The 27,445-nt window shown below is 39.0% G+C and overlaps 1 protein-coding gene across 5 annotated transcripts in view; it reads left to right on the forward strand.

Moving 5' to 3' along the window:
* The window catches only part of lrrfip2 (leucine rich repeat (in FLII) interacting protein 2), a 43,381-nt gene that overhangs the window by 9,059 nt on the left and 6,877 nt on the right, over positions 1-27,445 (forward strand). For 2 of the 5 annotated variants that reach the window (XM_072677428.1, XM_072677430.1), the window contains exons 2-8: positions 1,975-2,106; positions 5,900-5,986; positions 20,421-20,465; positions 21,681-21,815; positions 24,489-24,560; positions 25,563-25,733; positions 26,544-26,636. In XM_072677428.1, coding sequence (XP_072533529.1) covers positions 2,017-2,106; positions 5,900-5,986; positions 20,421-20,465; positions 21,681-21,815; positions 24,489-24,560; positions 25,563-25,733; positions 26,544-26,636 — 693 coding nt within the window. In that variant the 5' untranslated portion in view covers positions 1,975-2,016. Of the gene's footprint in view, positions 1-1,974; positions 2,107-5,899; positions 5,987-9,670; positions 9,734-9,841; positions 9,890-17,161; positions 17,210-17,314; positions 17,372-18,372; positions 18,445-20,420; positions 20,466-21,680; positions 21,816-24,488; positions 24,561-25,562; positions 25,734-26,543; positions 26,637-27,445 lie in introns of all 5 variants that reach the window. The other 3 variants (XM_072677429.1, XM_072677431.1, XM_072677432.1) reach the window with 2 other exon arrangements.

Genomic DNA, 27,445 nt, shown 5'->3' on the forward strand with positions numbered 1-27,445 from the left:
ACCCCCTTAGCAGCAATAACTGCAACCAAATGCTTTCTGTTGATGTTAGTGTTTCACAACACCATGGAGGAATTTTGGCCCACTCCCTCTTGCAGAACTACTTCAGCTCTGTGACGTGTAGGCCTTTAATCATGAACTGCATGTTTCAGCTCCTGCCTTAGTTTTAGTTCCAGGGTTTAAGATGAGACTAGGCCATTCCAAAAAGCTCAAATGTCTTCTTTTTAACCAATTCTAAGGGGGAAATTGCTTATGTGATCTGGATCATTGTCTTGTTGCATGACCCAACTAAGCTTCAGTTTTGGCTTACTGACAGGTGATCTTGCCTTCTCTGTGAAGCGTGGTGGTAGTGGTCTGGTGGTTTGGGGATACTGTTCTTTTTCAGACCTGGATGCCTTGCTAACTATTAATTTAGGTTGTCTGCATGTGAGCCGAAGCAGGTTTTAGTACTACATTTACGTTTACGGCATTTAGCAGCCGCTCTTATACAGCGTGCCAAGTGCTTCACTGTTTCCTCAGGGATAGCCTCAGTTAGTTTGAATAGACAAAAAATTCAAAGATACCTTTAAGTTTAGACACTACTAAACACAAGTCGGTAAGGAGACCATAAAACTCGACTCTTCACCCAAGTACTCTCTGAAGAGGTGGGTCTTCAGTCTGGGTTTGAAGACAGTGAGCGACTCGGCCGTTCGGACACCCAGGGGAAGCTCGTTCCACCACTTTGGTGCCAGGACAGGGAAAAAAAAAGCCTGGATGCTTGTCTTCCGTGGATTTTAAGGGATAGCGGGTCAAGCCAAGCCATACTGGAACCTTGAAGGGCTCATGGTGCGGACCGGCTTTTGACCATTGCCATCAAGTACGGAGGGGCTGGTCTGTTCTTGGCCTTGTAGGCCAGCGTCAGGATTTTAAATCTGATGCGGGCAGCTAGTGAAGAGAACGCAGCAGTGGAGTGACATGCCTGAACTTAATACTACCTATGATGGTACTTCCATAGATCGCTCTACCTGAACTTGAAAAAAGGCTTCTTTACTTTGTATGTTTGTATGTCTGCTTTAGGGTGAATACTTTCAGTTTGAAGCCTACCTCGTAATATAATTGGAGGAGCCTGTTAGCTGTTGCCAGGCTAGTCAACCTAGACCTAGTGAAAGTCATTTGTGCCAAATATGTGCATTTAAGAATGGTTAGCCAACTGGATGCCATTTTTGTAGCTGGTCACAGACTGTTTGGTCATGCAAATCATTCAGATCGATATCCAGCCTTTGCACTTTGAGAAGGAGAATTTTTATCAGCGATCTCTTGACGTTTTCGGCAGTGGCCAAGGACAGCACAGAACATGTTTACTATTGGCTGTTCCAAGTAATTGTATGACCAGTCACTCAACTTTGGTATCTTTGTGCTCTCAAACTCTGTATCCTCTAAACTTGTGTAAATTGAGCTTCCGTTAGCTGGAACACAGCTTGTGCTATGGTGCGTGTTTGCGTGTGCATGGATGTCTGGTCTGCAAACTAAGCTAAACTGGCAGGCAAAAGATACAGACAGCTCAGAACACCAGTGGCCTGACTTCATCCCTCAGGTTTGAGTGAATATCACCTGAACTTTGCCAGCTTCTCACTCCTAATTTGCATCACCATTGAAACTTTAGAGCTTGTTGTCGGAATACTAGTTTAATATTTAGGGTCATTGAATGATTAAATATTTGGGGATTTCAAATATTAGAGCAGATAATTGCAAATAAATGTAATTTGTATGTTAAATAGTTTATTTATTCATTTAATTTCTTTATTTAAAATGTTTAAGTTTCCTGCAGAGGGTTAATTTTTATAATTTTTTTTAACCAGCAAACAAACAAAACCTCATTTGAGCAGAAGCACTTTTGAACAGAGAACGTTTGCGTGCAACTCTACATGCGGGGTCCGTCTCGGGACTGATTAGCAATTCAAGATGATTTAGTTTGTGATATTGTTTTTCTGTTTCCAGAAACCTGCATAACCGTGTTGGCTGTGACACAGAGGAGCAGACATGGGAACACCAGGTTCAGGACGAAAACGTGCTCCGATCAAGGACCGCTTCTCTGCTGAGGATGAGGCCTTAAGTAGCATAGCACGAGAGGTAGGTGCTTTCTTTTTCATCGAGATTCTACTTGTCGTCTCCTTATTCTATTAAGGCCAGTTATCATGGACTATCATTTCTGACATATTTTCCATATAACATATAACCAACATGACATATAACCAATGTGCTTAGTAAAAGAAAAACAAGCTTGCCAATGCTGATACTTTTAAATTTTATATAATGAGGCAAAATTTACAAAAACAATATACAATAAAAATGTATTTATTTATTTATAAAAAAAAGTCATCACTCATCTGTGTTGTAATCTGCACACACTGCATTGTATTGCATGTAAACGTCGCAGTTTTATAGACACAACTGATGAATATCTTTTGAATGTTTCATTTTGATGTGGAAAAGAGTTTGTCATGACAGACACTGCACCAGACATGTTCACCCTCAGCTCTGTTTTATCTGAGATGTGTTGATATGTGGCTAGTCAGGTTCTGCCAGTGCAGGCTGCGTCAGTAAGAGTAGTGTGGACTACCTTTGGAAAAGGCAAAGACTTGCAAATGGTTAATTAGAGAGGAATATAGCTAGCCTGCATTGACTTGCATTGACATACTTTCTCAATGTATTTATCATCTGCGGCAGTACATGCTGCTGCCCATTGTCTTTGGCACCTTCTGGAAAAATGAGCTTGCCTGCCCTCAACATGGCCAAACACAAAAATAGTTTTAAAACCTGTAGTATCCTATAATTAAAGTAGTATTTTGACTGTAACGGAAGGTTGATGACAACCCATGCAAAATGGTGATGTCCTGATCAGGCTATTGGGCCCCCCACTCTGAATCTCTTAATTGTATGTATTTATTTATTTATTTATTTATTATTTCTTTATAAATAACTTGATTTAATTAGATTTTCTCCCTAATTTGGACTGTCAATTAACCTAACCCACATGTAATGTAATTTCTTTTGGTAGTTACACATTAGGGTTTAATGCTGACTGAGGTAGAAAAAAATATTTTAAGGATTTAAGGGTAAGTAATACAAACTTGCACTTTGTGTGAATGTTTTTTCACACAAAGTTTTAATGGAGTTATATCTAGTACAGGAAGTGTCGTTAGTTTGCCAAATAGCTAGGCTGGCAGTCCTTTGTAAAAGGCTAACTACAGTGGAATATACAGCAGTAATTATATGATAAATGACAGAATGAGTCACTTTCAAATGTGACGACAGCTATCTGTACATTTTTGCTGTAAATTTGTCCTATAATGTGTCCTGTAATGGTTTATTTACCAGTCTACCACAGTTTGACCCTTCCATGCAACTGTTGAGGAGAACATTTTCTTTCTGCTTGGCCAGTTTTGACCATAAACACTGTAGTCCATCTTGGCAGTCTAGCATTTAAACATGAAACTGGCCACAATGTGCAGCTTTTTCGTCCCAGAAATTCTGTATCCGGTACTTTTATTGTTTGAATCATTAGATGTTTACTTTTATCAGAAGGGTTCTGCATGCTTAAAGGATTTTAAACAGTTACCACTTGCAGTAAGTTGCTTGAGTTCATGTTGTGTGTTAGTTGTTGGTGTGTGTTTTTACTGCAGGAGCTGCTCAGATTTCTAGTCCCAGTCTCATGATGAAGGCACAGATGGGCTAGATGCACAGGCTATAGATAGGTCAGAGACACTGGACTCAGCTGCCCTGCTCTGCAGACCAGGTCATACTGTCAGACATCCCAACAGGTGCAGATCATAGGGAGCAGGCCATATACACACACCCACACCACACAAATTAGCCCTGTCCCAATTGGCACGCTTGGGGTTCCTCGTTTGAGCGTGCACTATCGCGAGGCTGTGCTTCATCCTGTTACTCATCTTGTTCCAAAGGAGGGATCATCATGACTCTCTGGGCACCCTTAGTGGGGTTCGATACAGGCAGACTCCTCAAGGTGGATGGGGTTATTTTAACCATCACTGTACCGCATTGTGCTTATTATGAGTCAAGCCACTATAGTTTAACAAAACCAAACGTAGGGCTGATAACACAAACGCATAGCCTGTAAGTTGAGCCACATGTAGCTCGTTTCTTGACCTGTATGTGTTCACATTGTTGTTACCAAATTGCAGAGGATGACTGCAGGACTTGCTATGCCTTTTGGGACTGGCCTGTCTTCTGAGCATACCGGCTCTGTCCTTGTCCTTTTTGTCGACTAGAGCTAGCCCAAGCTGCATTTTACAGCCTTCAAATACTCGTCGGTTCACACTGGATGCATGACACTGGACGCCGGTCAGTTTTGTCGTGAAACAATGCAATGCCTTTCTCCCTCAGATCCTACAGCTTCATATAACAAGGCTTTCATTGTAGAATAATTGCTGGATTGGTGACTGTGCTAGCTAGTGTACTTGTAAAACAAACTACAGGCTTTCTAGTTATTTTACCTCTTCCCTTCATTATCACATCACATGTTCTGCTTGCAGCCCTTCAGGACAGTCCTTTTAAACAGGGTTTTTTTTCTAAAATGAAAGGCTTGTTATTTAAAGCGGTGTCAAACATGATCAGCGCTGATATGCTGATCCAGAGGAGTCCTCGGCTAAGTAAAAGCATCTAAACTTATCTTTAGCAGCTCAGAAAAGGGTGTGATCTGTTTCTTAAATAGCCCATTTAATTATTTCATGTTAGTTTTAGTTTCAAACAAGCATATGTAGCCCCCGACCAGCGGGGAGTAGTTCCCGTGGCCAGTTCACACTCCTTTGCTGCAACATTGTGGCAGATGTCCGCAAATGCACAACAGTAACTTCTAAGGTATTGTTAAAAGTTTAAAATCCACACTTTTAACAGGATTTGTTTGTTTGTTTCTGAAAGCTGAGGGTGATTTTAATCAGTTCCCCTGAATTAAACCATGGTTTTGTTATTGGCGAATGTAATGGTGAACCGAAAAAAAAGTATGAAGTGCAGTATGAACCTAGCCAAAACAAATTGCCATCCGCACAATCCACAGACCTCCCAATACATTTACATTTAAGGCATTTAGCAGGTGCTCTTATCCAGAGTGACTTACAAAAGTGCTTTGCTATTTACCCAAGAAAAACCTCAGCTAGTTTGAATAGACTAAACATTCAAAGATACCTCTAAGCTTAGACTGTACTAAACACAAGCCAATAAGGAGACCACTCTGCCATTCACTCAAGTATTCACGGAAGAGGAGGGTCTTCAGTCTGCGTTTGAAGACAGCGAGCGACTCTGCCGTTCTGCCCATCCATCAAAATCCCTGCGTGGATGGGCTGTCTTTTCCACACATTTCCTACACATAATGTAGTTTCTCAGTAGTTGTTTACATCTGGGGATCGTGTTAGCATGACATTACCTTAACTTCTTCACTCCTCAACTCTCTCCATCTCTTGCATTGTTTTGTTGATATCAGATCTTTTTTTTTGTGATGTCCTCCAATTCTAAGGGATGGACCCATCCAAAACACTTGCTATACATCTCAGTATGACTGAGGTATGCACACACGAACCGCTTTGATGTACATGGAGTGTGTGTAGACACCAGTTACACTTGGGGAATACTTTGTTTACTTACATTACATGCTGACAAGACCAACGCTAATCTAATTAGAAAGGCATCATGAATTTAGGTACCTTGGGGCTTTGAGCCGTCACAATGTTTAAACACGGCTGGGCCGTCTTAGAATCGGCAATCATGTTCGTCTTCAGTTTGAGGTGCTGCTGAATGGTAGGAATCCTGCTCAGAAATCCTGCTGTGTCAAGTACTTCTCATTGTCCTAGAGTCAGTCCAGTTCAGAAGTTCATAAACAAGATTTGTTGTGTCCTCTGTTCTGTAGGCAGAGGCCAGACTTGCTGCGAAGCGGGCTGCCAGGGCAGAGGCACGAGACATCCGAATGAGGGAGCTGGAGCGGCAACAGAAAGAGGTAATAACATCATCTCTGCCTAATGAGAAACACCTTAACTACAGCTCCTGGCTACATGCTGATTTTCCTTCTTGGTTTTTCTCATTGGTAAAGGAGCTGGCTATTTGTGGTGATGTTTAATATTCTCTTTAACCCGCGTTAGCTTGTGTCATGAGATGCAGTATTTAGTTGCCTCTCAGAGTGAAGTTGTCTATTGTGGCATGATGGTTCTTGCAGGTGGAGGTAGACTGTATGGTGACGTTATTGTGTAAAATTGTATGTCGTGAAAAATAATAAACTTTTCTAAGCATAATGTGGACCATTAAATAAACACTAATCAATTGCTTGTTTTATTATATAGAGCATAATTAGCCCTGCTTGTTTTATTGGCTACCAGAAAGAAAATGCATTATTTAGGAATCTGTCAAAGCACTGCCATTGGTAGTGGTACTAGTGGTAGTGGTTTTCTTTAGCCAGTCCTACATAGATCAATCTGTTCAGTACATTCCATTGAGCGTATAATATATATATTTTTTGCTACCTTGTCTACCTTTCTGAATTTGTTGAATGTCATTTAAAGGTAAAGGTGCAAAGTAAAGGTAAAGGTGCACGTATTTGTCACTGTACAGTGTACACTGTACAGCGAAATGTGTCCTCCGCATTTAACCCATCTGGTAGTGAACACACACTCACACACACACATGTGTTAGGGGCAGTGAGTACACACACACACCCAGAGCGGTGGGCAGCCAACTCCAGCGCCCGGGGAGCAGAGAGGGTAAAGGGCCTTGCTCAAGGGCCCAACAGTGGCAGCTTGCCGAGCCCGGGAATCGAACCCACAACCCTGTTATCGATATCCCGGCGTTGTGGGTTCGATTCGGGCTCGGCAAGCTGCCACTGTTGGGCCCTTGAGCAAGGCCCTTTACCCTCTCTGCTCCCCGGGCGCTGGAGTTGGCTGCCCACCGCTCTGGGTGTGTGTGTGTACTCACTGCCCCTAACACGTGTGAGTGTGTGAGTGTGTGTTCACTACCAGATGGGTTAAATGCGGATGGGTTGAATGTTTGGCTTGGCATCAGATTAAACATACAGTGTGGCTTAGTGATCTGGGCTCTGAAAACCTGCAAATATGGTGAATGGGTGAAGCAGTAAAAATGTAATGGTTGAGAACATCTTCAGAAAGCCATTGACCCATGATCGCTTTCTAGTAGAGGGTGTGTCTGGCCGTGCATTCTTATCTTTCAAGATAGGACTAGAAAATCTTCTCCTAGCGAGTTGGAAGCCCATTTCTTTACTGTCTGAACAGCAGTAAACTAATTGATTGTATTTGTGCTAAGTTAACAAATAACAAGGAGATTTAAGTGTGCTGTTGCTGTTCACGCAATCTAGTTTAAGGTATTGACATGAAATATTCTTGGGCATTTCGTTGTGATTGGTGCTGGTCAACTGGTCACATGTCATTACAAAGAGTAATTATACTGGTTTAACTGGATAAAGTGCAGAACATTTTGAATAATAATCACAGTGTTTAATATGGGACAGTATTTGAATAGTAGTTTTTAAGAATCTGTCGCTACAGATGTTATGAATGAAAGGTTATGAATGTGTTGATGGTGAGGGCAAGCTGGTCTTTTGCTGAAATGCAAATGAACTTGCGCTGTGCTTTGTTTTCAAACCCTTTTATGGGTATGGGTACCAAGTTATTACATATTTATTTTCTATTTTTTTTGTTGTTGTTTCTCCACCACCCCCCCTCCCTCCCTGAGGTCCACTGTTTTGTTGTGATCTTTGTTCTGATTTGCTGCCATTTATTGCACCTCATTCAAAAAGCAGTCCTTATAACTACAGCGTGACTGGATGAGGCTAAACTAAGTAAGTTTATGTAGGTAAATATGCTGGGTTTTTTTGTGACACATACACATACTGGCTGTACGGACTGGGGCGTGAAAGGTATGCTTTGAGTCTAAGAGTATGTTTACATGCTACATCAAGTTAACTGGGTTCACTGGGTTCCTGAAATTGTTAAAACATTTAAAAAAAAAAATCAGTTCCTGGGTTTGTTTGTTTGTTTGTTTGTTTTTTTGTTATTTTTTATGTGTCATTTGCAAGAAGATGCACAAAGATAGTTGTTCTGGCCTTTTTCTTACAGCTCTCTTACCATCATACCTCCTCTAGCAGAAAGTGGGGGCAAATTCACCAGTGGATGGTATGCCATGAATTGGATATGTTTGGACATGCATGGGTCTTTTTTTTTTTTTTTTTTCTCTCCCCACTAAGCTAATGATAAGATTCATTACGAGTCTCTAACATTTGTTCCAAATAGCAGGCAAAGCCACTCCTATTAACGGTATGGTTGACTTGTTTGCAGTGTGTCGGCATGTTTATTTAAGGTTTGTTGCTGAGGAGTTCGGGTTTGTAATTACTACTTCTTTTTTTTTTCGAGAGCAAGAGAGCAAGACTTATCCTTCTTATATAGAAAGATTCACAACTAACAAAGTGAAAGCAAATCCATTGTTATTGCCCTGGGAAGTTACTCTTCATTTATTAGATAACATCTTGCATGGACCAAACGTTGCACAGATAGGTGTGTATTCGAGTGTACTGCATCTTTCACCACAACCCCATTATAGTGGTGTGTTGACCACAGTGTACCGCTGCAGTAATATATTTACATCTACTAACCTGTATTCAGATACAGTTAGTACAGTTGGGTGTCTGCTACGATATTAAGAAGCAATTTAAGACCATTTAAGCTTGATTTACACAGTCTCATCTGTCATACATAGCTCAGTCACCTGAATTTGAAACTGATGAATTGTAAATCTGACCGATTTAAACCACTTCAGGGCTGTTCACCCCTTGCTGAAGGTGTGTGTGTGTTTTTTGCATTGCATCTGGATATACTTTGGCTGGATTCCATTTACGCTAGTCACTGAAATGTGTTCCCAGCGTGACCAGATGAAATCTGACTTGACTTCTTTTGCTTTTAAAAAGCACAAACGTCATTCACATGTTGCTGAAGGAACTCATTGAGTTTATACTCTAGATCCATCTCTGACCACTTCCAGATGTGTTTTTTTGTGATCCTGTCATAGTCCTAACCCAGTCCTGTAAGTGTGTGTTTGCATATGGTGAAATCTGAGTGTGATCTGAGCATACAAATGTGCAAATATAGATCAAATTGAGGAGCAGGGTCAGAAAAACGAAAACCAAAAAAAAGGGAACCATACACAGACAAGGAAAGCCTGGGTGGCATGTTACAGTAAGATTGTGATACACTTGATAACAGATCAGGTCATTAGATAACCGCTTGAATACTCGCACATGTGCTCATCTTCTCTTTCTCACTCTCTCTCTCTCTCTCTTTCTCTTTCTCTCACCACTTTTCTGTACAGCATCGTTTTTCTCCACGAGACGTTTTATTGACGGTTGTGGAAAATGCAGTCTCTGTGCCAGTGATTTTACCAGTTGCATAAATTCTGTCAAAGCATGTTACAGCATGTGTTAACTTTGCCTGCTTGTCGTGTCTTAAACACTTGTTAAACATGTCTTTTCTCCTTGCATTTCTTATCATGATCCTCACTAATTCAGCTCTTTTTCTGCCTTACTTTAACATGCACTTAATTTGACTCCTTTAATGATAGACCCGATCAGCTTCCTTCCCCTTCTATTTTTCTTGTTCCTCATCCGTCTTGTTCCCTGCCTTAGGCTGACACGGAGAAGGCCCGGCACAGCCATCGATCCAAAACCCATAGTCGTCGGGTTTGTATTGTGTTGTGATATTTTTCTCAGGCCTTTTCAGATGCTTTTATTTCTTTCCTCTGTTCTCTAGATCACTTTTTCTTCTCTTTTTCCTTCCCCCTCCATTTTCCTCTAAAGGGTCTGGAAGATGATGCTGTGTCGGTGCGAAGTAGTGGAAGTTACAGGGTGTGTAATCAATGGGATTTTGAATGCTGTGTGTTCTGTTTTAATTGTTTTATGGTAAATAGTTTGGAGACTTACTGCTTGATAAGGGTCATCAGGACAACAGCGATTCTTTTGATGTCCTGATCACTTGGCTCCCAAGTGATGCAGCAGTGTGTGTGCGTTCCTCACTGCTGCAGACTGTGAATAGTGTCTGATAATGGCACCTAGATGACACCAGAGGAAACTCTGCTCAAACACAGCTGTAAAACATGGGATCAGAACTAAACTAAATCAGGCTTAAAATTGCAGATGTCAGATATATTAACAATATTTCTGGATCGACTTATAATAATAATAGTAGTAGTAGTAGTAGTAAAGGTGCAAGTATTTGACACTGTACAGCGAAATGTGTCCTCCGCATTTAACCCATCTGTGGTCGTGAACACACACTAGTGAACTAGGGGCAGTGAGTACACACACCCCCAGAGCAGTGGGCAGCCAACTCCAGCGCCCGGGGAGCAGAGAGGGTAAAGGGCCTTGCTCAAGGGCCCAACAGTGGCAGCTTGCTGAGCCCGGGTATAGAACCCACAACCTTGTCATCAGTAGCTCGGTGCTGTAACCCCTGAGCCACCACTGCCAGTAGTAGTGGTGGTGGTGGTGTTATCCTCTTTTCCACAGCTAAACTTGCCTGTTGCTCTTCTACACATTCAGAAAATTAGACAGGCATCACATTTTTGTTTGAGTAATACTCATGTCTATATGTCAACATGTCTATGTAAAGGTGACCTACCAGTTGAATCAAGGCAGGTTCAGTCAGCTCTGTTGCTGCTGGACTGGAGTTTTTGGAACTGTATCAAGAAATGAAATGCAAACCATAAACAATGACGAAAAGCAGTTCACTAAGTAATAAATCTTGCCAAACACTCAGTAATAATAATAAAAAAAAACGGCCAACGATTGTCTAATGAGGTGCATATCCAGTATTTAAAAGCCTACATTTTATAATGGTGCAACAGCCTGCACTTATTCAGTATACCTATTCTGATGTGTAAAATCAGCTATTTCTTACTTTGATCCCTGGCTTGCAAATGAGGATGAAATATAAAATGCATTTCATAAATGTCAGTTTGTTTAACTTTTTTGTTTTCCTTCTTTCGAAGTCCTCTTCCTCATCGCTGCTAGGCAACTCTCATTCCTCCAGCCGGACTAGCTCATCTAGGAGAAAAGGCCTGGTGGTGCGTTTCTGCGATTGCATTTAAGCGCTCTTGCTTGGGGTGACTGGTTTTGAGGCATATCTGTGTCCATTTCTAACTTGATGCTGGTGTAAACAGTTATGTCACGTGGCAACTGTAGGCATGGGATGCTTTTATATTTAAGATGATGATCTGTGGAATACTAACTATACTGACTATTAATAGTGAAGCATCAACACCTTTTTAAAGACTACTTTATTGAAGGGCTTTCTCCTTCTTAACGTAATGTTTTCAGTGCTTGTTGAAATGAGCTCTCTGTGTGTGTGTGTGTGTGTGTGTGTGTGTGTGTAATATATAAATATAAGTGTAATATTTTATATATATATATATATATATATATATATATATATATATATACACACACTCATTATTATATATATGTATATAATAAAGTACAGCTTTAAAATTATATATATATATATATATATATATATATATATATATATATATATATATATATATATATAATTGATTTTGCATTAATGCCAGTTTACTGAAGATGAGGTTTTAATACATTTTGTTCTTTAATTGATTTCGTATGGAGTGATAAACTAGCTTTTATGCAAGTCAAACAAAACACTGAGTAATAATTACAGATAACATACTTTTCATATAATACCAATTTTGAAACTGTCAGCCAATGCCAATACCAATCCAATATCTCTGATATAAAAACCCATAAAATCACTTTACTCAAGATGAGCATCTAAGAGTATACAGATAACATTTACATCACACTGTAGAAGTGTGTGTTGTCTTTTAAGGATAGATTTCTTACAGGCTTGGATATGTACCAAATAAACCATTTTTCAACAATCCAAATATCAGAACATCATCAGCTTCTGCCCTGTTCCACTTTATTGCAGTATTTGATCTGCTTAGCCTGTTCTAAAAACCTACTTTATCCTGGCTTTCCTGCCCAAATTGACACACAAAGCTTTTCCTTAGATTAGTTTTGTTGAAAGACTAAACAAGACAATGCTAGTAGTCATTGAAAGCAATTTAATATCCAGCTGTCCGTCAGTAGGTTTTATATATGATGGGTTTGCTTTTTGTAATGGTGTAGGATTTTCCCTCCATGTGGACATGTTCATTCTTTGTCTGTCTACTCAGTAGTTTCCACACATGATGTGAAGATGTGAATCATCACTGGAAGCTATGGCCTGACCCCTGTTTTTAAGAAGACCAATGGTCTGTTCTCTGAACTGCATCAAGGCTTGAAGAGCTTTGACCACTTGAAAACACACCGAACTCATACAGAACTGACAGATGTTTTAAATGAAGTATAGTACTCCCTTTAGTCTTTTGAATCCCCCGTTTCTCTTGGTGAATTCTTTCTTGAAGCAAGGTATAGTTTGTAATGTAATCTGCATATAATATAATCTGCTAAACTTACAAATATAATATGTTAAACAAGCAAACATTATTTTTTTTTATATCCGTAATCGTGTAACTGTCCTAAAATATTAAATTAGAAATTATTTTACCTGCCAATGTGTTATTTATGCAGTATATTGTCATAGTTGTCAGTTGGTGAAAAAGGGTTGGGGATAATACTTAAGATTGTGATTTTTTTTTTTTGTAAGATGATTTAAGGCTGCCTACAATCTCAAATCTGATGAAAATATGATGTTTTGAAGATTTCACATTTGAGCTATTTTCATTTAGGGTGCTACGCTTAAGCATACTTTGTAGTCCCAAAAAGGTTATCATGCCATAGAATACATCTGACCCTACAGTATCTCATGGAGTGAACTTTGCTAACACTATTTTTGCTAATAACACTATTTAATCTTTTAACATTTCATATAACACGACTTTTCTGGACCTTATTTGCCCTGTTTACAGGTTGATAGAAACATAAATTTTTGTAATCTGTTATTGAGGTGGTTCACTTAACAGCATGTTTGTTGATAAAACTTGAAATTTCCATTTGTTTAACAGTTACATTATGCCATTGGTCAAGTTATGTTAAGTCATTTACTTGGTCCTGCTCTCTTTTCAGTCTGATGGCCTCTACAGTAGTTCCTCTTTGAAGAGCTCTCGCTCCACTGTATGTACAATCCTTATGGCGAATGATTTTTGATAGTAAATCATAATCTAATCTTTCACTTATCTGTAAAAGACTTACCTGAAAAATCAATTTCAACTGCCTGCCAGTGATAAAATAGAAGAAATGTAATATAAAAGAAGCAAATGAATTGTCTGAAGTAGATTGTGTGTCCACTCTGCCTATTAGAAACTATGTGCTTCTGTAATGTGTTTTTTTTTTTTGTTTGTTTGTTTGTTTGTCTTCCACGTTTAATAATTTGGATTATCATTTACCATTTTCGGTCACCGTTCTACTGAATACCATGCACTCTTCTAGCATACATATCTTAGCAAAAGTTAACCTTTTGCCCTCTTCTTTACAGAGCTCTTTGTATAATGACCTTCACATGAAGCCTGTTTCAAGTAGCAGCAGGAAAGACCTACTGGTCAGTGCTTCTGACCCTCATCCTGAGTATAAATTTCATTGGCTGGAACTATTGTTGTGCTAAGTTTTTAATGTAGAAATATTGGTCTTGATACTGCTGTTCTACCACCCATATTTGATCCATTTACTGCATTTGCCTTGATTAATTGTAAGACGTGGAAAACCATCAGTCTAGGTCTTCAGAGAAAAGCTAATAGTTTTTAGGATAATGACTTTACTGAGCAATATTATCATGCTTGTTATGTTAAAGCTCTTTAAATGTTGTAGTTATATTTTTATTAATATGTTAATACAAGTTAACACAAGTTTTGGATGGTAGATTGCCCAATTTTGGCCAAGATTGCCTCAGATTCTACATTCTGCCCTTCTTCACTTCTTGACATGGTGTAAATCTGGCCATTCTCCCGAATTTAAATTTCATGATGAATGGATTAATAGAAATGGTTCAAAATTTGTAACTTTTCTTAAAGTTTTTTCCTTCTCATATAAATACTTTGCTACTACTTGCTAATTCATGAACATGAGACTTGTACCCTCTTGCTTGCAGACTATTTAAAAAATGCTTGGGAGTGAACTGGTAGATTTTAGTGTTGAATAAATCTTAACTGAGTTTGTCTTCAGGTGATCTAACGAGGTGACAGTAAAACTAGAGCTAACCTGCTACTGTAGTAGATAGTGATTACTCATGGGCTTCTACACACAACAAAACTTTCTTAAAAGCCATGTGTACTTCTAAATTGTTGCAGTGACTGAGACTACTTTTAATACTGGTTGTTTTGCTGGAGTGCATGATTGTTTTGAATGTTTAAATATTTATGGCCTTGTCGTGTCTTGCATGATATCGAGATGCCTTTGTAGATAAAGAAATAATGTGACTTTGTTCAAGTCAACTTTTTATCAGGTGACAAACTTGTTTGTTTTTAGAAAGGAGAAGTGAAGTTACACGATTAGTCAATCTTGCGTGCTAACTTAATGTCTATTGGCTTTAATCCATCAGTAACCAAAGACAGTTTTACTACTTTTCGTTGTGCTTTGAAAAGAACCCAAACCCTACTGACTCAAAACGCTATCGTTCATGAAGAACGCTGTACAAGTTGTTCTAAACAAAAATACAAAGAACCTAGAATCTTAATTTTAGAGAGGTTTTTGTTTTTTAACCCAGATATATAACCTCTAACTAGCTTGCAGTCTAACTAACTACCCAGCTTATACAAACTAATCAGATAGTAATATTAATTATAGTCTGTGACTAGTAGTAGTAACTAGTAGTGCTCACAAAATTAAAATGTTATTAGCTGTCCTATCTGAATATTTAATAATGAACAAATTAAGATTTATTGTAGTTGTTGACAATTATATTGTATAAATATGGCTGTACATTTTGTTGATAGGTGTATTCTTTACAGAAACCTTTAACCTTTAAAGGTGGTCGGTATGATGGGTGTGGAAAAACTGCATAAAATGTCTGGACTAGTTATAGAGACTATAAATATATGTCTGTATAGAAACTTTCTAAACTGCATAGTAACAAGAAACTGATTGGATTTCATTAATGTTTAATTTATCTGTGGTTCGTTGAAATTGCTGACGCTGTAATGGGCGATTGACAGGTACTGACGTACTGAATATTCAACCGGATGTGATTAATTCAGTCTAGTCAGTGATCAAAGTTGAGCTTGGGATGTTTTAGTTCCTTTCATTTCCCTTCTTTCTTTTTTATCCATTAGTTTGCCTAAAAATTTTTCACTTCTCATGACTTCATTATGACACAATGTGTACCTTTTTTCTTCTTCTTCTTCTTTCACTTCCACAGTTCCACTTCCTGAGCCACTTCTCTAAGCTGCTGTGCATGCATTTGCATTCTGTTAATGGCTTTTTCGATGTGTCATCTCTTTAGACTGGATTGTATCATGACCAAAGGAACTACAGCAGTCTAAAGAACTCCAAACCTCCTCCTCCTTCCTCCTCTACTGCCTCTACCTATCAGTCCCGGGTTTGTTTTTGAGTTGTCTGTTGTCCATATGTGTCCATTCACTGTACATTGTCCCTCATGTTGCAGAACTCTTTCTCTCACTGTCTTAAATAGTTAAAGCACTTACTTCAACTAAATAAGCCTGTTTATTTGTTTTTTCCCCCCCCTATACTTTTACCTAGCGTTCTTAAAGCCAGGATAAAACCGGGGTGATAATGATTGTAATATCTTGCTCTTTACCAAAAGTTACCTTACATACATGCATATACATATTTTTTTGGGTTGGAGATTAAAGTTTGTTTCATTTAAATTTAGACTTCAAATACTGTACAGACATTAAATGCTGGTGAAGTCCTCGACTTTTACTTTTAATTGTTTAAACCTTTTTTTCCATAAAACAAAATAGGCAGTAAGTGGGTTTTAAAAACACACCAAATTAATACATTTTAGCTTTTTACTGAACAGACTTTTGCACCATGTCGTATATGTAATGCTAATGGTATATAAAAGCATTTCCGTGTGTATGTGCATGTGTCTAGACTCCTAGTTCTGTCCCCAGTGCTCTAACCCTCACACACCTCCTCTCACAGGCCACGCCCACCGCCGTGTCCACAGGCCTGACGCGCAGCTATAGCCTGGTCAGTTTGTAATTTGCATGTAAAACATGGATAGTTGTATATGCCGGTTTGTGAATTTGCATGCAGAAGAGCTGTTAGATCTGATTAGAAGTGAAGTGAGGGAGTACGTGCACACAGGGCGAAGTAAACCACTTTGCTTCTGTCTTGCTTTGGCCTGCTGTAGAGTATCCGCCTTCCGACCTTGAAGACCTTAAAGAGTTCCATTATTTTATTTGTATCTTCAAAAAGGCAGAAGGCAGGCACAGCCCTTTAAGCATGAGGGAAGACCCTTCACTGTCAGGGGTAGTTCTCTGGAAAACAAAGTAGCCACTGTCATTAGGGGGTCTCAAAGCTAACAAAGGGGTGGTTATGACCCATCATGTTCATGGAATGGGTAAAAAATGAACAGGGTGGTCGGTCAGAGATGGTCTCAAAACAAGCAAGATGGTGATTAGAACCAGTTACAGTCAAGAGGAGGTTGTAGTCGGGGTGAGGTCTTGAACATATGAGTTGATTATTAGGACTAATTGCAGGCTGAAGCAGGTCTTGGGGCGTTTTCACATTAGAGCTATTTTCCCGGACCTGGGTCCGCTTGCTCCACGAGTTTGGTCAGTCCAGGTGTGGTCCAGAGCACTGATCTATGGTCCTCCTGAAAGTGGTGCTCTGGGATTTGCTTTAAGAGGACTCTGGTCTGGTCCTCTTAAGGTGTGGAAGCTGTCTGCTCCCCCAAACCAGCCCGAAATCGACCCTGGGAGCAACTTGTGTATTTGGGACTAGTGTAAAAACGCCCTTCAAGCCAATAAGGTAGTTTTGGGGAAGGTCACATACCAGGTTTAGGTTTGTGTGTGCCATTAAATACCATAAGCATGCTTGTGTCTGATTTCACCCTGTATGTAACACTTCTTAAAGAGAAAAGTTATTCAATGATTGAAGTTGTCTTTGCTGAAGGGTGGACCTCCACTTTTGTGCCCTCAGGCTTCAGTATGTGACGATGGTCTCTATGGCTCATACAGTTCAAGAGCTGTAAGTGTTTGTTAGTATCCAGAACAGTCTTATATGTTATGATGTCAACCCTGAAAAACAAGGCACCATTTGGAGCCCGTCTGAATGGAATGCTTGTCCCCACAGCCATCTGAGTGCAGCTGGTACTCTTCTGGTGCCAGCTCTACCCGCAGTAGTCCTGTGGTAAGAACTTTGCAGCATGCATCACCTCCACGTCCCCACTAACTACACACATTGAGATGTTTTCCAGCACGCAGATTTGGGTTGAGTTGAAGTTAGGAACCTGAATCCTAAATTTTCCAGTTTTTTTTTAGACAGTTGTGCTTATATTACTAAGAACATAGTCATGCCCACATGCAGTAAACCTCATGAAAATGATTCTTTTTGGAAGCCAGACGTGTTTTGTTTATGCCATTGTTAAAAGAACCCTGTATTTTTACTCAAGAAGCACCTTTATTATTATTATTTATTTATTTATTTGTTTATTTATTTTTTATCCGGAGCCCCGATCAGAACAGTTCAGTTAACTGCCAGTGATTACAGAACTAACGAAACTAGATTCTGGAAGCTCCAGTTTTGTCCAGATGTTTTTAATATCACTAATTTCAGAATTATAAGATTAGCCACTGGTCACAAATGCATGTAAAATTGGCATCTTTACAGGATGAAAGTCCATTACTTGTTTACTTGACTAAAATGTAATGGCAGTTGCTGGAATGGAGTCTTCTTCTAAGCGTTAGTGTTTGGATTCTAGTTGCCTTGTGGTTTAAATGTGTGTTCAATGGGAATTCTTGATCGCATGCAGTGAACTGATTAATTCAAAAGCTTACTGATAACGACCTGATCTTAAAATAGTGTGTGAAGTCCTTGTAGGTGATGCTGTACAGAGCATTGTCACTGGAAGTGTGCATGTTTCTACAAGGCTGTGTTCATCTCAGATTAGAATTTGCAGTAAAAGGTGCACGACTGAAGCTCATACTGTTTTAGCTGAACTGGCATTTTTTTAAATGGGTATTTTTTGTTTGTTTATTATTATTATAATAACAATCTGTGGTGCGTGACAATAAGCCGATGTTCATTGAGTGTTTTGTGATTGTTCTCCACAGTTGTTGTTGTTTGAGTTCATGTCTCCTCTCTGAAGGGTATTATATTTAAATGACTATTATTTTCTCATAATCTCCCAGTGCTCTTCTGATGATGACTCTGCCAGCACTGTGTCTCAGGATCGCCTCAGCCGTGGAAGAAGGGATAGTGTGGTGAGCCAGCAGGGGCAATGGCCCTATTTAGGCAAAGTTGCATAGAAACTAGCGCACACTAGAACATCCATAATGGCTTCACACCCAAACTCCTCAAAATAAAGTTTCCTACATTTGTTCTTGGCTCTGGCATTGTTTTAGGAAAGACATTTAAAAAAAACTTTACATCCACAGAGCTCCTGTAGACCCTTTATTTGTGTACTTGGCATTTGATGAAGCTGGTGTACAATCCTAACTTGTCAGTGAAATTGTGCAGTGCTTATTGTTACATTTGACCATGCGCAGAGTTGTCGCTGGTCACGGATACTGCGTTTGACTTTGGCTGACGATGCTACTTAACGCAAATTAAATACAGAATTGCTTGTATCGTTTTCATTCCCCACTCATCTTTAACTTGCCTTTGCCTTGTAGTCATCTGACATTTCTGATGTGAGCGCGACTGCTGCCGACTATTTCAGTCGCTCCAACCGCAGAGGGAGTATTGTTTCTGATTTAGATGATCTGAGCATCCCAGATTTGGACAGTGTAAGTGATGGCACAATGGTGTGCTGCATGTCTTGCTGTGGACACCTGCTAACCTGAAACTGACAGTTTCTCCACGACATCTGAAAGCTTAACCATGTAGATAAATAAGCTTTTTTTTACTGATTGAATGATATTTGCTAAATTAATTCAAAATTGCTTCAAACAGATTCCTTATTTAAATACTTAATGAGGCTTAAATGAAGCTTGGAATGCAAAAAAGGTCTCGAATGAAGCAGGAAAGCTATATGTGGAAATGTTCCTAGCAATAGTGACACATTTGAACAGTCATACCTGCAGTAGTTCCTCTCGGTCCTTTCTGTGTTTAATAAGGACAACATAAAATGACTAAATTAACCAATCAGTTACAGATGACCTCTTATTACTGCTATAATTTGAAGCATTATACCATATGTCATCATTTTTTATTCGTATGACTATCAGATTTTCTCATTTTGATGTTCAAATATATATGTTTGAAGGGGGGGGGGTAAAATGCCCACTTCTATTCAAAATTTTAAGCAGTGTGAATTCATAACTCAACAAAATAAATGTGTGTGTGTGTGTGTGTGTGTGTGTGTGTGTGTGTTTTATGTAGATCCATATAAAGATCATAATGGACCCTGCAGTATACTATAATAACCCTAGAAAACAAAGCTGCATGTGAACATCTAACATCTGCTTGTCTGCTTAGTCTCAGAGTTGGTTGTACTGTATCTTATCTCCGCAGTCTAAAGTGCTGCATGAGGAATGCAGCGGTCAGTGTTTTTTTCCAGGAGCACGGTGTGGTAAACAGTGTAATACTCTTCTACAACTTGAGTTCTTTATGTAAAAACACTAATACTGCTGATGTTGTTGTGTTCTGCCTGTCAGCAAATCAAATTGCACATATGCTAATTTCAACTATATTTTAGGACAAAAAGTTTGAGAACTCCTTTTGTATTTGTGTTCTTAGTCTCACTGTTTTTGTCTGGTATTTGTTTGTAACTGAGGTACTTGTATGTATTTTATTTAATGTTTGAAGATCTTTGTTTTCATGAAAAAGGCGATGTGTTTGAAATGTTAGGATGTTTGTTTAGCTGTATGATTATTAATGATTGTCTTCAATCCAACAAACCTTGGAGATTATTTTTTTCTGCTATCCTGATCAAGGTCAAAATTCTGGGATGACATTTCTACCTTTTAAGGAAAAGAGCTGTGTACCTTATTGCCTTATTGTCTTGGGGTGCATTGTTGCTAAAGGCTCTTGGGCTTTTGTCTGGGAAATCTTGTGTATGTTAAGGCAACATAATAGCAGTGTTTGTGATTCTTGGGATGCTGGAAACACAACCATCAGCAGTTTTAATTTGCAGGTTTTCAGAGAGAACCTTGCTTCTCCATGAGCACACATACTATTTATACTATTTATATAAATACTACATGTATTTTATTTATTTATTTATCATCTTTTCTAGTTGGAAGAGAAGTGTGACAAGCAGTTCTCCGACTCCTTCAGTCGGGTGAGTATGATTTACAGCCATTGTTTGCTGGCATCATTTTAAATTCTGCATCAACATGTTTAAAAAATGAAACTTAAGCTTTATCTTTTAAATATTTTAAGTATGGGCACAGTTTCCCTTCTGTAGATTTGACCTAATTCCATTTCTTCACATTTAATATTTTGCTTTTATAGTGTTAATTCTTTTGGGGTCTGTAAGGGATCATTCATGATCTATTTTTAGTTCTGCACTCATCACATTTCGCTGTTGTCGGAGAACACACAAATGAGACCGATTTAGAAATGAAGCACATCATATCACAAATGTGAGCACCTGGGTTGTCATTTATCAGCCCTAAATAGAAAGCTGTAAGCTGTGTTCGCTCCAAATTTTGGCCTCATTGAAATGCAGTAGTGTTATAATTCAGTGAACAGCACATATTTACTAAGGAGCAGTTCTTCCAGTTAATAGGTACTTGTGACACCACATATGCCTCTGGCTAGATAAAGCAGAATGTTTAAAAAGTGAGTTATTCTAGTTATGTAATGTTATTTTTTCCTTTCACCATTTTTACGTTGGAATAGGTCAATTCAATTTAATTATGGGGCATAGTTTTTATCTTGTTGCTACAACTACAACTAAGCTAATCTAAGTGAATGGAGTGAACACTCTAAAAGTGACCATATATGGTTTTAAATTCCATTATCTTGTTCAAGGACTTTATAGAGGAAAATATTGCTGCCTTGCCAAGATGTGAAAACTGGTAGGTCAGCTATTTAAAGTATTCTTCTAAATCCAAATAATGGCTTACTGATCCCCAAATCAAGGTTTAGTGCAGACTGGTGCATTTGTCGGCGCATTAAACCATGAAGGGAAGTAAATGGCATATAACGGCTATCTCGTTAGAATGGCATCTGTAAAGGGGTTGGTTTGACACATTAAGCAGCAATAACAGTCAGTTCTTGAAGGTGATGTGTTAAAGGCAGGCATGGTGAAAGTTTCTACTTGTAATACTGCAGTGTAAAGGACTTGTTTGCATGGGTACATGCTATTTTATTTTTCTCCTGGTTGCACTAGCTTGGAGAGATTTCCTGATAATAAGCTATTAGGTCTAATGTCATCCCTTTGTTCTTTTTATTAGCCAATAAATGAAGTGTATATGTGCTTGGCTGACAAAATCCATGCACATCACACCTTCAGGCTGATTCCTAATGTCTCTAACCCTGTGTGTTGCAGCCATCATCTCGATGTGCCACACCAGGCCTCTCTGCTGCCTCTCTGGCCTCTCTGGGCGGCACCTCTTCCAGACGGGGCAGTGGCGACATGTCCAGTGTCATTGCTGACCCTGACGCCTCTCTCAGTGAACTGAGGGTAAGACACGGTCTATCATTAGTGGTGTTTTTAGTGTAAAGTTGAGTAAATAGAAAACCACAGGTAGTCGACGCTGTTATTTTGGCTGCATAGATTTAAAACTAAGACCAAATCTATCCATCAAATAAATCCAGGTCCACAATAAGCACATAAATGAACTGAGCTAATATAACAGCACAGTGAAATAGTGCTAAGGTCATCCTTTCAGTTTCTAGAGCTTTTGCAAATCAGATTTTTTTAATGACTTTAACCCTGAAGCCCATTGGATGACTATTAAAATGTACGTTTTATGCAACAAGACCTGTTAAAAGGGCTGGTCGCATTTAGAGAGTCTGTGTGTCTTCATTTTTATTATTTTTTTTTTGACCCATTTTTTATTTAGTTTTTATTCCCTTTCAAACATAATTTTTTATATGTGATTAAACAGGAAAGGGTTAAGTGTGTGAATGCAAGTGAATGTTTAAATCAGATTTCCTGTGAAATTTCCGAGAGGGCTCACATGTGAAGGGAAGTTGATACTTGACTGGGAAAATTCACATCATCTGTTGTTTTTGCAGTGGAGCTTTCAGTTTTGCTGGACTGGAAAATTTGCAAGGTGTATATCTAAATGATTCTAGTGCCATGCAGCTCAAAAGAAGGGAAAGTTTTTAACTGCTTTCAGTCCAAATTTGTTGCCCTTTCCAAATTGTCCAGTGAAGCTATATCAACACCAGCTATACCAGTTTCCTCTGAATCGATCCAACCAGTCTACTGTATATGTTTCTTGGTTTAAACAGGTGAATAAAGTGCATTCATAAGTTAACACACCTTATTATACATAACAGTAAACTTTTACATAACAGTAGTCCAGTGGCCCATTCATTTGGTTTGGCCAGGTAGTAAAGCCAGATGTTTTTGCTTTTCTTCTTTTGTTTGCCTTTTTGCTATCTTGACACCGATGATGACAAATCTGGTTGATGATCCTAATGTGGATAATGTGATAATCTGAATGGGGAAAAGTGATGGAGATGGACATTAAACAGTGTGTTTTAGTGTAAAATGGTATCACTGATCTGACTGCTGATTACCTATTGACTGAAGTAAATGTTGATACTGGATCATTTTCTCTCACCTGTCATTTGGGTTTTCCTTTTTTTTTTTTTCAACACAGCATAAAAATACGCTTGCAGAGCAAGGCACAGGCCGGCGCACTGAAACGTGTACTAAAGGGAAGGCTTTTCCTTTAGTCAACAGATTCCAGTCAAATTTTCTTTACTTTAAAATTCCTTACTGCCATTAGTGATGGCACTATACACATTTCCTCCTTATCCTTGTCTGATATGACAATCTGCTGACACCAGGTTTTAACTGAAGCTCTTCACCTAAGGTGATCATCTGAAAGTAGGCGGTCATGTCTGAACTCGTCAAACACTCCCCAGCAGGAAGAAATACAGCATTACCAACCTGAGTGAGTGTGCGCGCCCGTTTAGACTACATTTGTTAAAGGACTACACTTTCTGCTGAAATTGATCTGATATCCATCAACACTTTAATTACACCTCTCATTATCATTCGAGGGTTTTGGCAGCTGCATAACAGAACATTTCTTGATTTTAAGCCTGAAGACTGTTTGTACCATGAAAGTAACTTTTGATTACTGAGCTTGGCATAGATAGAAAGTTCTGTAATACACCACCATTTAGTCTGCACCACTTATTCCCTGATGGGCTTGTCTGTTCACTCGGCGGGGCCATACTTGTAATGCCACTAGGCAGTTATTTCCAGTCACACTAGTCAGGCCTCGGTCTTGATGAACGAGGAGAGCCCAAAATACTCAAATGACCAAATTACTGTTTCAAAAAGTATTTAAAATCTCTTAACAAATCTGAGAAAATCTCCAGAATAGTTTGTAGTGTTTTGCACAAAAATGCACATTTAAAATAAATAAATAAATCTTGTTCTACAGACTTGTGCAGACCTCCACATTAAGGAGGTGTAACCAGCAAGCTGATTGGGTCTTTCTGTTGGGGGGGTGGACTTAATCCGTAATCAGACGCTGTGTTGAGCGTTAAGAGCATCTCTTACTGTATACTTTGTCATGCTTTATGTATTACGACTATACAATTAGTCTATACCTCCCTGTATAAATTCAGAAAAGGATTTTTGACATTTTTATTCGTCCAAAACATGCTGGAACTGTCATTCATTTAAAATATTTCAGTTTCATCTTGATATTTGCTGTTTTGCAGAGAAAAATAGCCCCTCTGTTTCAGGTAACATTTCCTATGGGTTACGTTCTGTCTTTTCTTCTCACTTTAAACTGCGATGTTGCTTAATTTAGCAAAAATCTAAATGTGTTAAGTTGTACACCACTCTCTGTGACGGTTCAGAAGGATTCGGGAGGTTTGTCTGAACAACGCCTGCCAGGTTATCTTTTTTTTTTTTTCTTTCTTTCTTTCTTTCTTTCTTTTTCTATCTGGCTCTGAATGCCTGGGTGTTGGTTATGCTGTTCTGTCAGTTTCTCAAAGTAAAGCCTGTACAAGCCCTGGTGTATAGCTCTGTAGGTGGGTGAATAAACCTTCCCGTATGTGTATACAGTGATTCCAGCGACAGTGTGTGCGCCGAAGTCTTTCCATGATTCTCCTGCTTTTCCTTTCACATTCACCCCAGTCACTCCTCCAATCTCCCCAACAGGACATCTATGATCTAAAGGACCAGATTCAGGATGTAGAGGGGCGATACATGCAGGGGCTTAAAGAGCTGAAGGTAGAGGGGCCTGAGCTCAGTGCATGCCTTGTCTTCCTCCTCTCTGTGGAGTGATAATCCCACTAACCCCCACCCACCCAAAGCTTCTATCTTCACCACACACCCCACACCCCCCGGCCCCTGATTTTGGCACTCTTCTCTAGGGCTGTCACAATTGCACTGTTCAGCTAAAATCCTGAGTAGAATGTACCTGCTCTGAAAATACGCAGTGCATGGTTTTCTGAACTGTGATGATCAGTCAGCAAAATATGAAGATTACGGTCAAATCAATAGTGACAGCCCTACTCTTCTTCCTGTGTGAAAGCATGAACCTCGCATGAAACTGTCTAATTCTGACTTGACTTGAAAACCACCTTTAGCCTCTTAACCTAATTGGTGGCAAGGTCAGCGCCCTGGGTCAGCCTGGAATAACCAAAATCAAGTGTTCTGCTATCGAGTACAGCCAGAGACTTGACCTAATGCTACACTCAGTTCTTTTCAGGAGGACAAGATTTTTGACCTAGTTTCTGACCTGGTTTCTGACCTGGATGTGGCATGCTTACCTCTCAAAGAGTTTGGAGAGCTGCGGTTATTAACTTCACAGTCACCATTCATTTTAGACCAGTGATGTTCACTTTTAAACCCTGGCTAGTAAATCTGAACAGACAGACCTGACAAAAAAGTTTTCCTTTTTTTTTTTTTTTTTTAAACCACCTTGGTAGTATTTCAAAGACTAAGTCTAAAATGTTATACATGTGTAATGTACCCTGCATGTTAGCTAGTTTTCACTCTAAAATTGGCATTACTAAACTGATGTTTTATTCTGTTTAGCTGTGCTTTTTATAATTACAGTTTTTTCCCAAGCCTTCAATTTTCAGGGCCATTGATAACGGTATTTTATTTTTTTAATATACTGGTTGTATTGTTTATTTTACCCTAAATAGTCAAAGCACCTAGAAGACAGCGTTTAGCAATTTGAACGAACTTGCAGTTTTTAAAAAAAAGACATTCTTGTACTTGCAGGAGTCCTTGTCTGAAGTGGAAGAGAAGTATAAGAAGGCCATGGTATCTAATGCACAACTTGACAACGATAAGGCAAACCTTATCTACCAGGTGGACACACTTAAGGACGTTATCGAGGAAATGGAGGAGCAAATGTCAGAACTACGCAGGGAAACGGAAGAAAAGTCAAAGGTACCGATGCCTTAGTCATGTAAAGAGTTGCCTTTTACTGCATCATGTTTATTTGACCATTAGGGGTTGTTATGAGACACAATAGCTAGAGATAATATGGCAAAAAATCCGATCTTCCTTTAAGACCAAATATAATTTGTGCTATAGTAGGTTTCCATGTAGGCACTGTTTTGTAAAGCAAATTTAAAGCTAAAAGAAAAAGCACTTATGTTCAAATTCCTGAAGATATGACTTATCTCGCTTGCAGCCAGTCACTAAAAACTGTGCCACAATATTATTGCCTTCCAAATCTCCCAACTTCTCCATGTACAAACATTGATTGCAAAACAGTCAGCATCAAGAATGGCTGATGCCTGCATAAAGCCATTTTGAATGATGTAACTACTTTCATTGGCCGGCATAAGAACTGGCCGATGTCTTCATCGGTTCTGTGGTGTTCATCACTCCAAAAAACTATATACAAAATACAGTTCTGTAATGGGCAACCTATTATATGCACGTGCTGGTTAAGGGGACCCTAGTTTATTTATTTTTTTAATTATTATTATTATTATTATATATTTTTTTAGCAGAATTTGTATGTCTTCCCACAAGGCAGTAGATAAAAATGCTGCTTAATGACCAGAAGTCCCAGACGTGTGTGTGTGTGTGTGTGAGTGTGAAATATAAAAGCATATTAGAATAGTCATAATCAGCCATTGTAATTGTTCATTTTTTGCAAACTATTATCAACGAAACAGTATTTGTGTTAAAATCACCCTACAACAATAATCTAACACCTTTAAGCATGAATCTTATCTTGACTTTCAGGAATTGGAAAGGCAAAAGCATACATGTACCGTCCTGCAGCATAAACAAGAGGAGCTAAAAGAGGGCATCCGCCAGCGTGATGAACTTATCGAGGTGAGATTTCGACTTGATACAGAACTTTGCAAGGAGCAGAAAAGCAGAAAATCCTCTTTTTAGACTGGTAATCACATGGTATCAAAGTTGCAAAAGGTATTTTGAAGAAGATGTGAGGTTGAGATCTCTGGTCCACCTGCTCTCATACTCATCACTTTCTAGTTTGCTTTCTCTCAATTTTTTGTCTCTTGTCTTGTGTACAGCGCCATCATTGTATTGATTCCTCATTGCCTCTGTCTTGATTCTGTCCTCTTTCTGTCCCCTCTCCCACCCCATGGCTTTCCATTTGTATAATGCCGTCCTAGGAGAACCAGAACGTACAGCTCAAGTTAGATACCCTCACCAGAGAGGTGTTTGACCTGCAGGAAACTGTTAACTGGAAGGACAAAAAGATTGCGGTATGAAGATTTTAGGACAAAAAGTGGAAGAAATAACAGAACGCTAAAAACTAAAATACTCTTTCACTTGGAGCCTTCAGCCAAGTTGGAGAGAAGCACACGTTGCATGTTCTAATTTACATTCGGTAGAGTTGGTTGTCAGTTCTTGTGTGTTTACAGTTGTGTGAAAAGGTCTTGTGAAAAGTTAGCTGTAGTGATTTGATATTAGTTGCTCACATCCCAAAATGTGATCTGATCTTGGTCATTAAACATACATATTGCTACTGTCATTCAGAAAAATATCTTTAAAAGAATTTCAGGAAAAAAAAAACGTTGTTTTTGACTTTTTTACATAATTTGAATCTAGACATTTGGGGTTTTTTGGGGGGGGTTTTGGACCAGTAAAGCTTATTTTTGTTGTTGTTGATTTCC

This window comes from Salminus brasiliensis, chromosome 4 (genome assembly GCF_030463535.1).
Source record: "Salminus brasiliensis chromosome 4, fSalBra1.hap2, whole genome shotgun sequence".
Classification (NCBI taxonomy): domain Eukaryota; kingdom Metazoa; phylum Chordata; class Actinopteri; order Characiformes; family Bryconidae; genus Salminus; species Salminus brasiliensis.